Source organism: Solea senegalensis, linkage group LG16 (genome assembly GCF_019176455.1).
Source record: "Solea senegalensis isolate Sse05_10M linkage group LG16, IFAPA_SoseM_1, whole genome shotgun sequence".
Taxonomy (NCBI): domain Eukaryota; kingdom Metazoa; phylum Chordata; class Actinopteri; order Pleuronectiformes; family Soleidae; genus Solea; species Solea senegalensis.
Genome location: NC_058036.1, coordinates 13,789,838 through 13,810,593, shown reverse-complemented (window position 1 = coordinate 13,810,593; position 20,756 = coordinate 13,789,838). Strand labels below are relative to the sequence as shown.

The 20,756-nt window shown below is 41.7% G+C and overlaps 1 protein-coding gene across 1 annotated transcript in view; it reads left to right on the top strand.

Moving 5' to 3' along the window:
- The window catches only part of LOC122783142 (adhesion G protein-coupled receptor B2-like), a 58,547-nt gene that overhangs the window by 25,367 nt on the left and 12,424 nt on the right, over positions 1-20,756 (top strand). Inside the window, 2 exon segments of the mRNA XM_044047784.1 lie at positions 3,577-3,620; positions 17,380-17,506. Coding sequence (XP_043903719.1) covers positions 3,577-3,620; positions 17,380-17,506 — 171 coding nt within the window.

Sequence of the window (20,756 nt, the reverse complement as noted above, 5' to 3'; positions counted from 1 at the left end):
CACGGTGCAGCACATGCGGAGGACAGTGTGTGGACGGCCGATGCACGCGCTGTGAGCACATACCCTTGACTAATGTCTGAGAGGCTGTTCTTGACTTGCTAAAAGGATACTCCAAACAATTACATTTACACAACTATGAATATTCACAAGAGCGTTTTTTTTGTTTTGTTTTTTTAAATAGTGAAAATGTATACAGCTGCAGCAGCAGTCACTTCAAATTGCTCATACTATAGAATATATTCAAAAATACACATTTCATTTGTCTGACCCCATCTGCCCACGTCTTTTAAACTTCTCCCCCTCTGTTTATATAACACACGCTCCGTTTCAGGGAAGGTGATGCAATGCGGCATAACTAGCATCAAAAATAAACATGGTTTTCCGAGAGCGATGTAGAAAAATTCATTTAAATCTCACCATGTGATAAATTACATTCTAGCCGTCGACACGAGTGATTAACACATCGATCTGGCTCGATTTGAAATTCAAGTCATGAGCACTCATCCATATTGGCCACCTGAAATGAATAACCTTAAGCAATAACTGCAAAATTTGTACAGAAACAGGTACATGTACTGAAAGGCCATAATTAGCTTTCCCGCCCAGAATCACTCTCGTGTCTGTTCCTTAAGAGTGAAACTGTAGCCTGCAGCTACTTGCTCCGTCCAAGAAAATCCACCTTAAAGTAATTTGAGGATCTGTTTCCCCACGTGTTGGTCTTTATGCTAAGCAAAGCTAATGGACTGTTGGCTGCACTTTAATATTTAATGGTCAGATACTGGAAGTGCCGCAATCATTTCTTCTCCTCAAAAGCAAAAACACTTTCATTCCCCTTTTATTCTATGGAACTATTCCTTTAAAACACCCAAAAAGAAAGTTCCCCTAGCTCATTTGCATTTTTGTGAAACTACATAAGAATGCTGCCCAATTATAATCTGCACACACATCATTATTTCAGTGCAATTAAATGCACTGTTAACCTGCTGTTTGAGCGTCCTTGCACCTTTGCCTGAACTCCGTTAGAAAGTGCTGAGCTTTAAGTAACTATGGTGTATGAGTAACAGAAAGGCGTGCAAAAATAAAGGAGGTGCACAGTCGTAGGTCATGATCTTCAGCAGTAGCTGGTTTTGACCTTGGCTGGAAAAGAAACGCCCAGTCACTGAAGCAGGGGCCGTGAGAGCGTGCTGCCAAGTTCACCCTCCAAGGGGGATATTGGAGTCTCTTTGCGTGGTCATGTACTCCCTGAGAAGACATCTGCTTCAGTCAGACCATCTCACTCACACCTGACACTAACGTCCATGGTGTCAAAGTGTGTGTTCGTGGTTTGGTGATGAGTAAGAAGCAGAAGGCCATTAAGCCCTGTTTGTCCACAGTGGACCAGTAGACCAGATGCCAGGTGTTACCCTTCCCTCTTTGCTCCCTTCTTCAGCCCTCTTTCATTTGAGCCTTTTAGATTTTAAAAGGCAGCTCTGGTTACCTTTAGATTCACACATAGGCCGTACATATTTCCCGGCAACACAACTGTAATCGGTTTGACTTGCGTCACCCAGATTACTCACTTTTATTTTCTTAACATATAATCTCCAAAGTTTGAAAGCTTTTAAGAATCCCTAAACCAATCTTGATTTGGTTCATCAGCTCGTTGCACGGCTACTAAATGGCTCGGTGGTTTGTGAAAATCTGAGTAGAAAATGGCCGTTCCTTTTCAGCGCAAAAAGATGACAGAGCTGTTAAGGTGCCGCAGCTGCTATCATCACCTTCCGTAAATGCAGCTGTTAGAAATCCGACGCGCGCGTCTCCTTTCTTTGAGAAGCGTCAGTCAAGCAGATGCTGTCATTATGCAACGCAGCACTTAAGAGTAGAGTCAGACATTGTGGGAGTACACGGATGTCACTCCCACTATACCGTGCAGTTGGACATGATGGCCACTGATTGATAGCTAAATGTTAACAGAGCAAGCCGTATACTAATGCATACCAAAGCACATCTAATGTCTTTGACAGCAACGTGTTTGTATGAGGCAGAACAAAGTGCTGTCGTCCATCAATCCGTGTCGCCTGGCCTCTGATCGTGTCTATATCAACAGTGCATCGTGGCGTCCTCTCAATCCCAGCCATGCATTGAATTCACTGATTCATGGGTGGGGGGTGAGTTGGGAACTGCTCAGAGGAGGACGGATGACCTTGCCTGTGGAGAAATAAATTCTAATAGTGCAGATGTGAATGTTTATCACTTTTTTTTTATTTTTTAAACGCTGACATTCAGAAAACGTTCCCTTTCCTCTTCAGTCAAGAAGAGGTCATTTTCCTCAGGCTTCAGTGAGTCTTCTTAAAGTGGACATCATCCTATTCATAATTGACAGAGCAGTCTGGCTGTTACACTGCTATAATCCCCTAAGCCATAGGGGGGAGCTCAAAGGCAAAGTGCTTAATGCAGGGCTGAGGGAGGACCAATAGACTGCTCTGCATAAGCCGAGCAGAAGAATGGCAACTCACTTGTAGGTAGTTAACGTCGCCTAAATTACTGTTCCTCTGAAAAGACCCAGAAAGTGTAACAGGAGGTTACTTCTCTCAGTCACTCTGACCTCAAATACACTAGCTTTTACTCCTTTATTTCTGTGGGTCTACAAGTTAATTTAGGGACAGAATCTATGTTCCAGACGAGAAAAGCCATGACGGTAACCTTGAGAATGATCACATTCCAATCTTGGTCAAAATAAGACATACAGTTTGAAAGGACATGCACCAGATCACAGAGGATCACCAGTGGAACAGGCTGTGATGAGTCCGTTAAGGACATTGATCATGTGATTGATTCACCAATTGAGTGAGTCTTCTTTTCCCACCAGGCGTCACTGAGCTTTGATTACCACATGATTCATCTGCCATTTGACCCCCCCGATTGGCTTTGGGGTTCAGTGAGTCAATGCATTAACTCTGAGGTGGGAGCTGATTGCTAGAACCCTGTGGATTGTGTGACTTTGTTCTACTCTTCAAAATGTTTTCATTAAATTACTTGGAAACATGTGAGAAGTAGGCAAACCGACTTAATTTAGTCCCTCGCTTGACTCTTGCATTTGCACACTCCAAAAGGGCCAGCTATAGCTATTAAGTAGCTGTTTTACCTGAATACATTTTACTGCCTCATAGTTGTTTGCTTCTATTTTCTACTTACACGGAGAATTCAAATGCCTTTCAACTACAGGGTGTTTATGGCCCCAACTTGCTGTGTATTATTGTCCATGAAATGGCTTTTTTGTCTTGTCTCTAACTTTCGCGAGTCATTGCTCACGTAGCTTCTGTTGTTTTTTTTTCGTTTTGTTTTTTTTTTTCTGAAGCAGCAGCTATTTGCTGCTCCGTTCCCTGACAGCGATTCTTTCTCCATCTCTCCCTCCCACTGTCTCCCTCAATCCTTCCATTTCATTGTCCGTTTACTCTCTTTCCATTGTCCGCACAGCATCACTCTCTCTCCTCCGGCAATGAGCTACTCTGTCTCCTGTCTGCCCCTCCCCTTTTACTCATCCTCTCGATTGGCAATAACTGCTTATCTTCCCTCTACTCCCTCTCTATCTTGCAGGGTACATCAGATCCTCAGTGCGTTGTCTGGGACTATGGCAACCCGTAAGTTTCTCTGAGTTATTTTGATACTTGTGTGTACTTGTGTGTGAGTGTGTATATTGCAGTAATGCATGGAATTGTCAGGGCGTGCGTGTGTGTGTGTGTGTGAACGTGGATCGTGTTTGTGCTCGTGCTCAGTCGCATTCATTTTATTAATGAACTGTGACAGTCTAATGAAGTTCCCCGTGTCAGTGTTAATGAAATTAGTCAATGAGAACAAACATGTTTCTCTCAGAGTAGCTAAGGGTTGAAAAGTAACATCAGTCACAATAGCTGTTTGTTGCAGCCCTCCCTTCAATGTTCACTGATACGACTTTACGGGCATTTTGTTGTTACCCACTGTAGACATTCTGCTGAAATGAAATGATCCTGTTATAATCTACATAATTGTTTATATGGGTTGGATTAGATTAGATTTTACTTAGTTGATCCCACACTTGGAAAATGAACTTGTTAACAGCAGCAATAGGATTAGAGGTAGAAAAGTGACATGTTGAAAAAGGTAAGCTATATTGCATGTGATAGATAGTATGCAAGAAAGTGTTACACTTTTGAAAATGTTTACACATAGTATACTGAAGCTGCAATGATTAATGGATGAATCAAATAATAATTGATGACTAAATTAATCATCGACTATTTTGATTATCCAATCCTAACATTGTCTCTGAGTTTCCAGCTTCTGAAATGTGACAACAAGATCATTCAAACTGATTAATATTGTTTAGTGACAGAAGACATTTAAGAACACCGGCACGTCAAAGGTTTTGGAAACACTGATCAAAGTTTTTCAACGTGTTCTGACCTTTCATAGACCAAACAGGTAATAGCATAAAGGTAAAAGTAGAGCATAAAAGGTCCTTAATCGGTGTCCTGCACACAGTGAAGGACCTCCCGTCTCCTCAGCAGATGGGGACAGCGTTGACCTTTCTTGTACAGGACATCTGTGTTATTAGTGCAGTTCAGTTTGTTATTGAGGTGAACACCCATGTATTTGTACCCCTCTGCGATCCAAACCTTAGGTAGTCACCGGTGTGGTCTGGGGCGCACCGTCCTGCAGAAGTCAGTCACCACCTTCTTTGGTGTTGATGTGAAAGTAGTTTTCTCTTCAGATACATGGCCAACAATGGCTGCATCATCTATATCAACTCCTGGCGGTGGTGTCTGTTGTGTGTAGGGTGAAGAGGAAATGAGGGAGTGCTGCTAACTACCACTTAAAGGAGTACTTCACCAGTTTAGCTTTGTATTATATTGTAAGTAGTAGTATTTGTTTCAGTTTCCCCTGAGTTGAGAAATATCTTCATTAATTTCTCTACTACGTGACCACCAGTGACACTTGGTCTTGTTAGCATCACTGTTAGCAAAGATGGCGGACACTGTTTACATTCTGGGAATGAGGTCCCTACAAGTGGGTCTAAAAAGTGAGGAATAAGCGTTGGAGTTTCAAGTGTCACTGTTGGGCACATAAAAAAATGAATGAAGATATTTCTCCACTTGGGGGAAACTGAGGTTGGGAAGCACAATTTTTCAAAAATACTACCCCTATATTCTAGTAATACAAAGCTAAATCCAAATCGGTGAAGTATTCCTCTAAGTTACACAGTTTCCAAGCCCCACATACTGTGGCCTGTTGGTGAAGTAGTTGGTGTGTAATGTAGGCTAGTGACTTGACATTGTTTGCACTGCAAAGTGGACCAGCTACTGAACTACATGATGTAAGCCCACACAATTGATCATGGCGCTTTAACCATTAACCCACATCGTGATTACACTTTTGGTCAATAACAAACTTGTTCAAAACCATTAAACCCGGGCCTGGTTTTGGGTCATGCTGTTATTGCACTTCCAGTGTCAGAGTAACAACAAAGTCATTTTATAATAACGCCTTTTAGACTAATTTGACTAGTGTGACAACCAAATATTGCCTAAAATGTTTGTATGGTTTCACAATATCAAAATACTCGAAGCAGCCACTCTGTGTCTTCGTGACAGGACTGACATCTTCGCACATTGGGCAAAGTGGTAAATGTTGGGGATATCACAATAATAATGTGTATTCAGCCTCTACTGGCAACATTACGCATCAAACAGTCAACACAGAATAATAACTCCCACTCTCTCAGCACAAAATGCTAACCTGGTGAGTTCAGGTGACATACAGGAGTTAGAAGACCAGGTACTGTATGCAGTTCCTCTGGTAACATGTTGTCATGCCAACAGAACAAGGAAATAAATAAATAAATAGTTTGCTGTTACGTCAAACAGCTCCATTCCTTGAAAAGAGAGTATAGTTCTGATTGGATCTCCTCTTATTATTCTGACATTTTATCCTAACCTGTAGTTTTTCATTTGTTGATGATGGTGTCAGTAGACTGTCATAGTTGGTGGAAAAGGGCCGTTGATGGACATTTCTTGTAAACAAAATGAACATCAAGTGAGATGCAAATGTTTTAATGAAACTGGATAGTGTTACATGTTAACATGGCGTGCGACTTTATATTTTCAGGCAATCCATACTCAATCTTATTTGTTGCTTATTTCTCATTGTATTTAACTCTAATAAGAGTGAAGATTATCCATGTATGGAGCCAACCGTCAGTGGATGGCAGAGACCACATGGAGTCTGGTGTTTAGGCGTTTTTCGGCTTAGTTAACTATATATTTGTAACCGGGTTGCCTATGTACCATAAAAAATGTGATATTTTTGTGACAAAATCCATTGCTGATTCTTAAAATGCATCTGAAGAAGTCATCACACAAGGTCAACAGAGGTTTTTTAGTCTGTTCTGCACCCAGCAGCTGAACTTCATTCTTTTTCCATTACCCTAAATCATAGAACTTCACAACCACATTGACTTTAAGGCAGTTCTCTCCTTTTAAATGAAAGGCCCCATACGGCTTTTAGCAGCTAGATCTTACAGATAATGCTTTGAATGTGTTTAATAAGATCTGAATTCGTCGAGGGCCCATCACAGCGTTTTCCTGCCTGCTGTGACAAGACAGATGACGGAAAATGATGGTTAGCTCAGCTTCCCCTTCAAGAACACATTAGCTTATCCAGTTCTTGAGTACTCTCCAGTGACCAAAACACACTGTGGGAATGTGGATTCCTGGGGAGAGGATAAGACATTGTAAGTTATCTAACTACCCTTCTCCATCAAGGTAGGAGGGAGACGAACCTCCGCAAAGTCAATTAACTAGCCGGAAAGATTACAGCTGCAATCAAATTAAATTTGCAGACATTACGAGGCCAGAGAGCCAAACGGAATATAAAGTGGCAAGGTGGCGGCATTGTCTGTCAGACACTCATACTCAAACTGGGAGGGAATATGGAAAACATCCAAAAGTGTGAGCCAGAGATTAGGTAATATATTTCCACACAAACACAGATGGGCGACACTTGCTATCACACAGTCACAGTGACCTAAACATATGTCAAGCTGAGAAGAAAAAAGGAAAAACACATTGCAATTTAATGTTGTCTGAATTCTTCCGATGCAAAGTAACGGGCTAACCCCAACAATAACACAACAGGGCTTTAATTAGTGTTACAGAGTCTGTCTGAGGATGTGTCTTAGTTATATTATTATGATTATTATACCTGCTTTCCTACATAGAAGGAAATGTGTTATTCATGTGCTCGCTTGTTTGAATTTTAGTGCCACAGCTTCATTATAAACAGCCATGAGTCATTGCACTGATGCAGTTTAGAGAAACATGTGAGGCAATGAGGCCTGGCAGAGTGGTGGGCTTCATCTATGAATATACACAAACCGACTGTACCGCACTGTTCGCCTCCATTTGCTCGTCTGCGCTGGACAGTAGATGTTGACTCGAAGTCGGGCGGAAGTGTGCGGGTGATACGGGCAAAGGGAACGCGTTGTACAAAGCCGGTGTTTGTTTGCTGGGGGACATCACCTCTCTGCACCAGACTGTCTCTCTCTCTGACTGAGCCACAGGCTTTGAGACTGAGCGGGAGGCATGAGGGAGGAGAATGTACAGACAGTAATGCAGGGTGAGGATAAACACAGCAGTAACTGTAGCAGACAGCAGAAGAGAAACAGTTCAGCAATAACTGCCGCTCAGCGACATGTACACGGAGGCGATAGATGGCGCAACTAGACTCATCTACATATAAAAGAGATTATATAGTATGTATGTAGCCCCCCCCCTCCATTGTCATAATGCAAACACAATTAATGTATGCTTTAGGAAGGCTTACATTTCTTAAGGCCGCCACCGTCACTTTATCTGTGCGCATCTATGAATCTGCACGCACTCTCATTGGTGTCCCACGTGTGCTCTCTCTTTCTCAGCTGGCTAAGTTGGCCAACAGTTTGTGGCACCCACAGTTCATCTCACTATTTATGTGTGAGTGTTCATTTATTTATTTTGCCCCTAACAGGCCCATATGTCGGCACCATCTGCCCACCCATATCGTTCCCCGTCTCTCTGCCCCCCCCCGTGTGTGTGTGTCTTCTCAACCTACTCTCAAACTGTTTTTCATTTCGGTCTCGCCCAAATAGACGCTGCTATTTGTAGCTCTCGTGTAAGAGAAAAAAGTTCTGCAGGGATCAGAAATGAGTCGTAAGGTTAAGGGGAAGGGAAGGAGGCTTTTGGAAGTGAACATGTTGGATTGTGTTGCACCCACCGGGCAGTGGGGTGAAATTGGATCGGAGTATTTCAATGTTTTTCCGTCTTGAACTATCAGTGATTTTCTGCTCCTAACTCGAGTCCTGCCTTTTTCTGCTACTCTGTTCTGCTGTCTTCCTCTCCCTCTCCTGTCCATGGAAGATGTTTTGCGAATGGTTGCTGACCTTGCCTCGGGCTTCACTGCGATTTGACCCCCACTGTACCTCTGTGTGGGATACTTGGCTGAAACCCAGTGACACACACACACATACATTTAGATGATATGTGCCACTTCCAGATGTTCTATACATTTCTAATAGAACAAACTGCCTCTCTGCTGGCACCTCAAATATATAAATGGTACTACTCAAACATGTATTTATGGATCACCCACACGTTTCCCATTCCATTGTAAATACATAAAGAAGCAAGATGTCAACGAAAAAGTCAAAAACACACGACCCAGTTGCAGGAGATAAATGTAACATACACTTTAGATGGATGGATGACAGTAAGCTTGTAAAGGCCAGAGGCTCACTTAATCCTATTTCTAATCCTCAGTGGTCTCTGCCGTGTTCGGGATCAGTACTTAAAGTCCCACCTCAAACCCCCCCCCCAGCTGCCAAGGAGTAATAATGGCCCGGTGGGCAGCTCTAATATCCTCAATCTGACACGGTAGATTGAGACTTTCTTTGGACTCGGACTGATCTGGCAACGTTATCAGCTTTGGCACAGGCAGGTCTTAACTTTAAATTTAATCATCATTTCGGAGGCATATCCTCACACACTTAAGACACTTATCAAATCTTGCTAAAAATGTGATCACGAATATTTTTTTTTTAAAGAAAAGAAAGGTGAGTAGGACACTTTTATTTCATACTCATCGTCAGTGTCGAGGCTCGTCACGTGCCATCTGTCACGCCGCCATGAAACGTTACCCCCCTTGTTTTACAGGAGGGTACGTTTTTTTCCCTCTTGTGGAGAGCCAAACTCTTCACTTTGAAAGTGTGTTCCTTCTTTCAAGATAACATATTTTGAGATTGCACCGCATCAATGCACCGCTTTGCACTAGAATGACTTAATCATATTATGGGTTCGATTTTTTCATTCTTTTGCATTCTTCCTTCCTGGCAAAACTTGATAACTGCAACATTGGTGCAGTTTGCCATTTAAGCAGTATCGCGCCAAAAGAAATAAAAAAAAATGTTCGACTTCTCGAAACATTCAGTCATTCAATTAGAAACTTGAACTCATTTCATTTCAACTTCTCATGCATACCAAGTCGGCGCGGCATGTCGCGCTGGGTAGAAGGCAGGCAGCAATCCAACTTGCAATTTATTCAGAAATTGCCTTCTCCAGTTAAAAATAGAAATGCTTGAAAAATGTCGACAGAATAGCACAACGTGCTAAAATGTAAAACTTGATATTTACATTTTTTCGGTAATGAAAAAAAAAAAAAAGATGAACCAATATTTTTCCATGGCCACTTTTTTGAATTTTTCTTCATCTCTCTCCAAGCGTCACAGACAGCGACACACGAGCGAACACTTAACAGCATAGCCACCAGGAGGAGGAGGGGGCGGTGGGCTGACGGGGTTGTTCCACTTTTCCATCTGATAGAGCAGAAGGGATCAAGACTGTGTCTAACAGTGAATCAACACAGGAAGAGAGAGAGAGAGAGAGTCGGCCGGGCGAGCTTATGTGAAGTCTTCCGTCATTGGGCGTTACAGAGGCTTTTAGCTCATTTACCCAGCAGTCACATCAGACCTTGGAGGTCGTGTTAACATGGAGGCTTTTGAGTGTGAACAGTGGCTGTGATTTCACAGGACATTTTTTTTTGCTTCATTCTCATGATTTCATCGTCATGTGACCAGTGGTGGTAGCACAGAGTCTTACCTTTCTACCCTATGGCCAGGGATAGTCGTTAGAACTGCTGCCTGTTTTATAAAGAAGTAGCATGATTCGCGGACAGGTGGAATATATTTGCTCGATCACTCATGTACCCGTAGCGTGAAGGAGCCACTGGGTAAGTCAAATTCATGTCCCAACTCTTGAACTCTGTTCTAGGTTCCCTGGAAACGCACTGGGATCATATATACACACTTTATGTGCAACCTTAATTCAAGCGCAGCAGTTGCCTTGTGCTTATCTTGTTGACTAACACGTTATCCTCTTTACTTGTGTGCTGCTGGAAGTAGGTTATAAGGGCAGTGTGTGAGATTCCGGGCTTGTCCTTCTGGCCTCAAGTGTCCCAGTTGAGTCCCTTGCACAACTCTTACAAAAAAAAACAAAAAAACGTATGCAAACCTGAGGTTTCACATGGACATGCAACACTTGAAAAGGCGGTAGAAATAAATAAATAAATAAATAAATAAGCAACATTCTTCTGAGTCAAGGTGGCAGAGCTTCAGTTGAATCCTGTAACGTTTTTTGCCGTGGACTCACACGCGAGCGCGGACACCGGGGAGAAAGATAATCCTGGGAGAGAAGCTTAGAAATTAGCTCATGTCCGTGTCAGAGAGCAGATTGGGCCGGTGGAGGTCAGTGACAAAGTATCCATGCTCACGTGAAACTGAGGAAGAAGTGGGACGGAGAAGTTTTTTTGCAACGATGTCCCCCGGGGACGTTAGCAGAGGGAAAGTGAAGTGTGGTCAAGCAAGGACAGTGCATTTCACAATGTTAAAAGTCATTAGCTTTAAACTTGAGCAGTTACCATAAATGATGCTCTTGTAAGTACACCACAATATGAAAAACTGTAGTTTTTCTAGCCTTGTGGTGGAGTCCTACTGTTTTTTCATGTTCATCCAGCTGTGGTTTTGATGTATGTAGGACGGCTTTGTAGATTACTTGATCAAGCTTTTTTTTTCTTTCTTTCATACACATTGGACTCAGTTCAAACTAAAAGTACTTCATGTTCATATAACAGATTGAAAACGTAAGCTGTGGAGTCTTAAACATCACAGCAAGCTTCAGCAAGCTTAGCATAATCTCACAGCATGATTTTTTGTGGTTATAGGGCTCATCTTTACATCAGTCGGTGGATGTAAAGTTTGTTCTTACTGATCAATATCTGGGTCAAATACTGTATATTATATGGAATATTGGTACGACTAGATACCTGTGGCATGTGATACCTGTATCACATGCACGCTGATTTTTAAATTAAATAATTATAATTTTGAGAAATAATACTTTCTACCATGAGATAGTAAGACTTACTGTATGTCTTACGTAAACATTTACAATGTACTATCTGCATGTCTATCTCTGATTTGACTCTAAAAGGGTATTTTTGTACTGGAACATGTAAAATAAAAATAATTAAAGTTTAATGAAGATGAATTTCTTGTTTAGGAAGCTTTAGGAAGATGCAGATTAAATTAAGGTGATTCTATGGCCAGATTAAAACTCCACACAACAGCTGGTTTGCCATCTCAGGAAGATCCAACAGTTTTTGTCTTCTGGTGCAGGCCAGAGAGTCACAGTGTCCTTTAAAATCTAGGATATATGATACTTCAGCACTGAGATATTCACATGTGTGAATTTGTTCCGTAGAAGTCTTACTTGGAAGAACTGACACAGCTGCAGTTAAATGGAGGACAGCCGTCAGTGAGTTACTTAGAGGTCTATACTAGAGCTGCAACTAACGATTCTTTTCATAATCGATTCATCTGTCGATTATTTTATCATTTAATCGTTTGATCCATAAAATATCAGAAAACCTTAAAAAATGTAATGATTTCTTTGTTTTCCAGAGCAAAGAAATGAAGAGAATATTTACATTTAAGAAGCTTAAACAATCAGAAATCTTGTTTTATTCATGAAAAAGGCTTCAAACCGATTCATCGATTATCAAAATAGTTGTTGTTTAATTTAGTAATCGATTAATAATAAGCGATTAATCGATTAATTGTTTCAGCTCTAGTCTATACTTTTATGTAATGAAACTGCATTCACCAGCTAACAGGCAGGGATTCGGTATAGATGATAAGTCCCAGCCCACCCCCCCCCCCAAAAAAAAGACACTCTGACTTCCTGGTTCTCTGTTTGTAATATATACCTACAGGGTGTGAGGAAAATTAAAATACACGTTAAAACATTGTTTACACACATAAACGCACAAGACCACGGAGTGAGAATGAAATAAAACTCCTTCAGAATTATCCTCTGAAGAATTTCAATTTGACTTGGCGCCGTTCTCTCTGTAATGGAGACGCTGCCTAAACGCCGGCACACTGATTCCCATGCTATTGATTTCCCCCTGAAGTTTTAAATACTTTTTTTTTTTTCGTCATCCCTTGACGCTTTCTTTTTGGAAAAGAAGAAAGCGTCACAGACTGTGAAAGCGTCACGGTCTGTGTTTTGTTTTTGCTCTCTGAAATAACTTTTTCGCCTCGCTGTGATTCTGACCGCCAGTGACACAAATGGAAATACTTTGCACGTATTTGATCGGCACAAATGGGCAGTGAGAGACAGACTAATGGGCACGGAGATTGCAATTTCATAATACCAAATGGAAATGGACCAAAGTACTGTGTATATATATATTAGTTGTTGTTTCCAGTCAACTCCATGAATCCGTTTTGACGGCATTTACCTGCTTTGAAAATGAGCTGATAATGTTTATCTTTATTACATCGGTGACAGCAACATCTCTCATGTAAACCTGGTTTGAAAGCAATCGACGGTAACAAATGAAGTCACATTTGTTACCGTCATTTGATGTTGGGTAAATATAATATGAATTCCTGGCTATTTTTCCTGTACCTGAAAAGTCTGAAAAGACAAATGTTTTTACTTCTGTGCAGCCGAAGTCATCCGCATCTAGTACTTAGGTTTTAAGAATTCAGAGCATGTTTAACCTTTCTACTTTTTAACAGGGAGGCTATTGGCTCTCATATCATTGCCCTTTCATTGAAGAGTTGGTGCCAATTTCTTCTCAGTAGACAGAAAAGGTCAACACACCTTTTTTTTTTATTCCAGAACTATTTGTTCTGTTTGCCTTCATAGTTCAACTCACAATTAGGAAGCACAATGGACAGTATTTATTTTTCGCACGTGACAAAACGATGCTTTATTACTATTTCCTTATTCCGCCATAACAGTGAGTGACACTCTCTGTGTTTGTCGTACCCTGAAATAACGCCCATTCATTATTCACTGAGGATGAATCATACTTCAGCTCCACCAGCAGCTAAAAGTAAAACACTTCGACGATTTGACTACAGCTGTTTGTGGTTTTCAGGTGATGCATCATCAACTCTCCAGCGATCCTCCCACATACACACACACTGTGTTCTGTGGTGAATTTTGGAAATGTGTCACCATGTTGTAAAAAGCATGGGGGATAAAAAAGAATCAGCGTGTTTGACTAACGATGATAGCGCGCGGCTCACACCGAGCTTCGGTCTCAGGCCGATCACATGTAAACAGTGTAGAACTCCGTGTACACGGAGGAATAATGAAACGCCGGCTCGAACATCATTTGAATGAAACAACATTCTTTGTCACTTTTGTGACCGAGCAGCGCACGTGTTCATTAACACAATGCAAACGGGGTGAAGCTATGCGTATTTACACATCACAGGTTGATTCTGTCTGCCGCGTACATTTGGGAACCGTAGCTCATAAAGCAGTAATGTTGATATGTGCACCTGTTTCATCTGGTCCCTGCTTTCCATGATAAGAGCAGTCGACGGCCGATACCGGCTCATTCAAATGCTCGAAACAGGACAACAAAAGCCATGTCCCTTTTAATCTCCCCCCCCCCACAAGCTAAGCCAAAATTAATAATCTCATACGTCTCTGAGCCCACAGTGTGTGTGATACACCGTGTGCATGTGTGAAGCAACTTGTGGGTGCAACAGACCTGAATAAAAGTCAAAGCTGTGGCTTTTGCTTTTTCTTTTTCCTGCTGAAAGGCAGCAAAACCAATAATTAAATCCAGCTGGACCGGGCGACGGTCAGCAGTTAATTAAACTGGAAATTCGGCAGCGGAAAAAAAACAATGAGGACAATTGTGTGGATGTGCTTGGGTGTTGGTGTTATCGTTGACGACCCCCTGTTGTGAGCTGTCAGACAGTTTCTCATTACCCAACTTCCTGGTTGCTGCCAGACTGGTGCAGAATTTCTAATGTGTGTGTGTGTGTGGCTTTGTTGAGCGTCATCAAAGTCTGTGTTACTAAATGTAATCCACGCGCACGCTTTCATGAGTTGCATAAATCAGCACGTCTGCCTTGATGTGTCCACGCAGGCGCCATCGCATGTGCGGTAACCGTCCGTGCGGCTGTTGCTTTGCACGCGGGAGGCTATTTGTAAATGTTTCTCCCGGCATCTCCCGGGAGTTCACTCGCGGAACTTTATATAGTTTCATATTCATGTTCAGATGTAACGTCGGATGAATCCTCAGAGGCGCAGTGGAATCCACATGAGCGCGGACGGATTTCCTCAGAAAAAGTAACGAGCGCACATCCATATACTGTCGTTCTCTCTATTCTTGTCTCGCTCACATTCTGTGTGTGTGTCTGTGTGCCTGTGACCCACACACACACACACACACAAACATACAAAGCGGTGCGCCATGTTGCTCCCTGTCAAGCTATTTCTAAGCTGTTGTGACTCATGTTTTTGTTTGTTTGGTTGTTGTGTTTTTATACTGGGGCATTGATGTGACAATGTGCAGGCGATGATTAGAGAGTTGCGTTGACATCTCTTTACTGACATTGTGTGTGTGTGTGTGTGTGTGTGTAAGTAATATATATCAAGACAGACATCTCTAAAGCACTTTATTGTAGTGCGTTGTGGTTAATATGCTGCCGCTATCGGTTGATTCACGACGTGCCACACGTCATTAACTTGATTGATTTGATTTACAGAAAGGAAAAAAGAAAAGAAAAGAAGCATTTTTGTATTTTTTTTTTACTGGTGTATACAAGACACAGAACAAGTGAGCCAGACACAGACGGACCAAGAGAGGAACTGTGATGTTAGAGAGACGGAAATAAAACAGAGTGGTGCCCTAAAAGCTTTTCCTGAGAAAAGAGAACACAAGTCTACCTCATTTTCAACGACCATACCGACATAATGAACAGAAATGGCCACCGCTACGGCTTTTCTTCATTATTACATTAAGAAAATAATAAAAAACGGGACCGAACGGTTGCTATCAGATGCAAGATATCACTTCTACTGAAGTACTGTTTTGTACTCACGTCTATTTTTATTTCTAATTAAGTGCGTTGGTTAATTAAATCGTCACATCGCGGTGATTGATCGTGTGAAACTCTGTGTCAGGGCAGAATATGACGTGAGGAGCTGCTATTATGATATATTCCGTATCACTCGAAGGTATATATAGTTAAACAATTGTACGGCATACACGGTGATATCTTGGAAGATCTTTAACTATATTATTGTTTGTTATTTCTTTAGAGAGAGGGGCTAGAATTCTAAATCTTCCTCAAGAGACAATAAATGCCACGAGCAACAGGCCAGCTTATCGTTCCTCATAAAGTGCCTTTCCCACCATAGCTCCCCCCTCCCCTCCCCCCCGAGATATAAACAGTGCTTAGCGATACAGTTCTCCTCTAGCGCTACATTTTTTTATGGTCAAGTGATGTGAAGATTGCCAATCTGGGTTCTGATACAAAAAATACACACATTTGCAGATTCTCATTGCTGTTGGCACACAATGGGCTAAATAAGTTTCTCGGTGTGGAATTTTACGCTCTTTTGCGAGCGATTTATTGATAAAAACACACACGACGGACTTTCTCTTTAATGGAGGGTTGGAGATTATTTATTTCCATGAGATTTCACGTCCAGATGTATTCTGGACTGGAAGATAATGGAGTTTCTCAGCCGTGTTTCTTGTGTAATTCACTGAGGCTTAAGATAGCTTTCGCTATACTGCGCTGTTGTGTTGCCTTGACAGGTTGACGAACTGTCCCTTCGTGTCCAATAACGTTTATTGCTTGAGAGACACTCGACAGAATTGCTCTCTATTCGGAGCTGCCAAATCACAATTTTCAGCGCTTTTTGAAAGGCCTAAAGGACTGTCCTTTTGAGATAAAACCTTCAAAAAACTTGACTCCAATTATGTATGTATTTTCCCCTTTTGACGTTGGACCGTCTTCAAAGGTCAGATGTGGAGTTCATGCTCAAAAACATAGAGTTTTACCCGACTGGACTGTGTGGTTTGCCAGGTTTTCATCACAACGTAATGACCAAAGTATGAGGTGAAAAATAGACCCAGAAATCCCTTACGTTAAATCTTAAAAACTACTCTAGCTCGTGCAGAAAATATTTTAATGTTATCTCCTGACTTACAGTGAGAAGTTAAATATATATATGTGTTGCCAAGGCCTTTGAGTCTCATTACCGATCCCTCATTAGCCGCCTGTCTTTGACCCTTTAAGAACATCTCTACAACCGGTCTTATGTCCCATAATTTTCTCTACCTGTCTCTGGTGACTTGAGTAGAAGCACTGTACACCCAGGGTTAAACATAAGGTTAATGTGTCGTGTGAGCTGCAGTGGTAATTAGTTCAGATATAATCATATTGATTGACTTCCACACGCAGCCGTCTATTGAAAGCACTTAGACTTACCTGATTGTCCCTCTCTTACCTTTGTTGGATGTCGGAGCTGTTCACCGTTTAATGCCGAATAACCCCAGCGTGTCCACTGTGTCACTTCTTAATTGTAAGCTGATGCAACTCGTTTCATTTTCTTTCCTCCTTTGAGAATATTATTTCCAGGTAATAAGAAAAAAAAAAAAAAGAGATGGTATTTTACAGAGAAGGAGAAAATAACAGTACAAAGACAAAAAAGTCAAAGATATATTGGGTGCTTAGCACAGCAAAGACCTGAGATCAAATAAGATTATCTGCACGCAACTGTGTATAATAAAATAAAAATAAAATACAATGAAGTCTGCCTGTGTCTGTGTGAGTGCTGAGTGAACGGGGAGACTTGGTGAACTTTTTGTTGCGTGAAACTTGGTGTCTCTTTGAGCTGGCACGTCCTATAGGCCTGTGTCATCCCGTGACGTCTGTTTGTGTCTATTACGTCTCGCAGCTACTGTTTGTGTCCCCCCTGTGTGACACTCCTCCCTTCTCTCTACCTCCAGGGAAGCTGGCGCGGAAAACTGGGGCACAGAAGGCTGCCAAACGCTCGCGTCAACCACTGTCCAAACCAAATGCTTGTGCAGCAGGATATCCACCTACGCCGTGTTAGCACAGCAAGCTAAAGACCCGGTGAGTCACACCAATGCATAGCCTGATGTTCTTTTGTGAGAGTCTGGGGTGTCACAATGCAACTTTTACACCCGCGGTCAGGTCAGTGAGCTGGTGTATGTGACTTCCATGGCAGCTGCATTGCATAGCCCTTTAGAGCATTCTGTTAAGGTTGTCATTTATTATCTGTATGAATGAATGAATGCATGCTTTCTTTGGAGACAATGGGAACTCTAAGTGTTTTTTATTCACATTTTGAATGAGAGAACACTTGGTAAAGGAGTTGTTTCCGTGAGCTACTCCCTTGTGATGTAAAGGGAGAAGAGGCATCTAGAGGCAGATTTGGCTTAAATGTTTGCATCCTGCACATAACCTGTGTCTCTATAAATAGATTGTGTGCCTTGCGTTGTGTGTTTGACAAAAGTAAAGAGTCTTTTAGTAGTTTGGGATAATGTCGGATGGACACCCTTAGAAGTGACTTTGTGTTCCTGACCATAATTCATTAACCGTACACTACCGTTACACATAACCCAATTTCTTACTGCCACTTCCCTGCACACTTATTACTCCAATTTTTGCTCGTTTTTATCACCCCACTTTTCCTCATATCCCTCGCCCTCATTGTCACCTTGTTAACACTTTCCCGTCGCTCTCACTTTCTGCCACAGCTCTTTCCTGTTGCGGCCACAAAAATGTTCCCCTTTAGCTGTGCCTGCTAATTTGTCCCCACGCTTACTTGCACCTCATATATATACGCAAGGCCAATGATTGCATTAAATAATCAAGGAGAAGTGTAAGCAGATGGAGTTTGGCCAAATTTCTTTTTGGCCAAACAAGAATCTATGAAAGGTCTTTTTTCTTTCTCTCTCTCTCGCTCACTTGCTTAATGGTTAGTTTAGAAAATTGAGTCAGTAAAACAGATCCCTAAGCACTGGCGGTTAACTCCAGGTGTCACAGAGATGAGAAGTGATCGCAGAGGCACGGAGGATGTTGGAGAAGAAGATGTTTGACCGAACAGAAACGGCAGTCTAATCTTAGCTGGAAGGGAGAGCCGAGAGAGAGAGATGGGCAGTGCTGGCTGTATATGTAACGATGCATTACAAGCGGAATAAAGAGCTGTACGTTCATGCAGGCATCTATTATTGAGTGACCTTTACATTGTGTAACACGGCTTCCACGTGGCATTCACCGGTTGCTGTAGACATAGCATTTGACATGATTGTTAAAATGTCCCTGCCGCTGACATTTACTCTGCATTAAACACGGAAACTACATGTGATTTCACATGTGTGATTATACATGTTCTCTTATTTTTTCCTTGTTGATCTTTGATCTTAGTCACGTATCTTTGGTGTCCACGTGTCTGTGGACAGCAGTTTATCTGTTAGTGTTATATGCTGCTGGCATGAGGGTAATTTTTCTCCCCCATTATAAAATCCAATTTGACACATTTTCTTTGATGTGGCTCTTATTATTTTTTTTTTTAAAAATAAGAGCGTATGAAAGGACAATGTAGCTACTAATAAGCGAGATATATCCCTCGGAAATGGGGAAAAGCAGACTCACAATCATGAAATGGACACGAACGTTACTGAAAACCAATCCCAGCAATAAGGACACATGGCTAGCCCTTTAGTTTTTAACTCATGAATTAATAACATCTAATAATATTGTGCATTGAGGTTCCTATATCATACTGGATATGATTTTATTTCTTCTTCAGTATTCCCTGAATACCTTCGCCTCATTATTTTTTAAAGAGGGTTATACAGTAATATGGTGATGGCCTTTGGATGTGTTACTGTGATTGTTCATTATTGTGTCCCTCAAAGCTTGACTTATTTTTAGGAGGCTGCAAAGCCTGATAGGTAATTTGTGCAAATATCACTTCCTGTTATACTGGCAAAAAAACAAAAAAAAACAACAACAGGATAACTGTGACCTACAGTAAACAGCCAGATGTGTCACCCCAGCCTCCATTTCCGGTTCATTCTTTTTCCAACTGAGCTATATTGAATTTTTTTTTCCTCGCCACCCAGTTAGCAGGTCATCCGTGTTGAATGAAAGAGCACTAGGAGGGAAAGCACATCGACTTTTGTGACATTTTTGACACATCTCTGCAGAGAGACGTGTTAGTCATTAGTGATGTATCGTTAAACCGGTGGTACCGCCGTTAAACACAACGCCAGGAACCGGAAGGGATGGGTCACTGTTTGTGTGTCACTGGCACTCAGTCAGTCACAAGTTGTGGCTAGCGCTACTTGGTTGCTTTAGGGTGCTCTAGATTTTGCTTTTTTTCCAGCAGAAATTGGATTCTATACAAGAGGAGAGTTTGACACTGCCAGCAATTAAAATACAGACTACTATAAGTATATGCTTACACATAAAAACACACACTAATATACTGTGTCCAGGCTGTGTGGCTGTTGGAGTAGAGGGGAGTATCAGCAGCCCGGCTCTGACAGCTTATCCCAGGCCACGGCGCTGGGGACGGGGTTGGGGGGGTTGGTTGTGGTGGTGGTGGTGGTTTGGGCGGGTGTGGATTAACCTCTATGTTTAATAGAAATGGGAGGAGGGGTGGAGGGATTTAGAAGCAGTACTGCCATTATAGGCCATTTTTACAGTGGAGTGAAGGATAGCCAGTTAATCCTGTTTACTTTCTATATCCTCTGAGATTCGTGTGTGTGTGTGTGTGTGTGTGTGTGTGTGTATGTATACACATGCATTTTCCTGTGACTATCAGACACAATACAGAGGTTGCCACTTTACAGAAAACAGTGAAACAGTTGATTAAGTGAGGTCATGGAGCCATACAATAAGCCAAGCCACTTAATCCCCAGAATGACTACATTGGGAATACCAATCCTACAGATGGACTCGGCTGGAAGACGATCTTGGAGACTGGCTTTATTAAAGTCAGTTTAACATCTTGCATCTTTATAGTATCGACTATAAAGATGAGTTTATACCCGTTTGCACGTTTTTTTTTTAAATGAGTCACAGTTTTTATGTGCCACTATTTATTTATTTTAAGTCCCTTTTTTGCCTATTTTAACCATAAAAGGACCAGAAAATGTCCTTCGAGGAAGTGCTTTTGCCCATTTTTCCAGAATAACCGTCAATATCTGGCAGTTATTTACAATTGACCGCATGTTAAAATACTTTTTTGACAATTTAAAATGAAGAAAAACAAGTGGTTGCACATGAACACCATGATTTTGAGTGTTCAATTTGAAATTGGAACAGTTTAACTCATCTTTAATACAACATT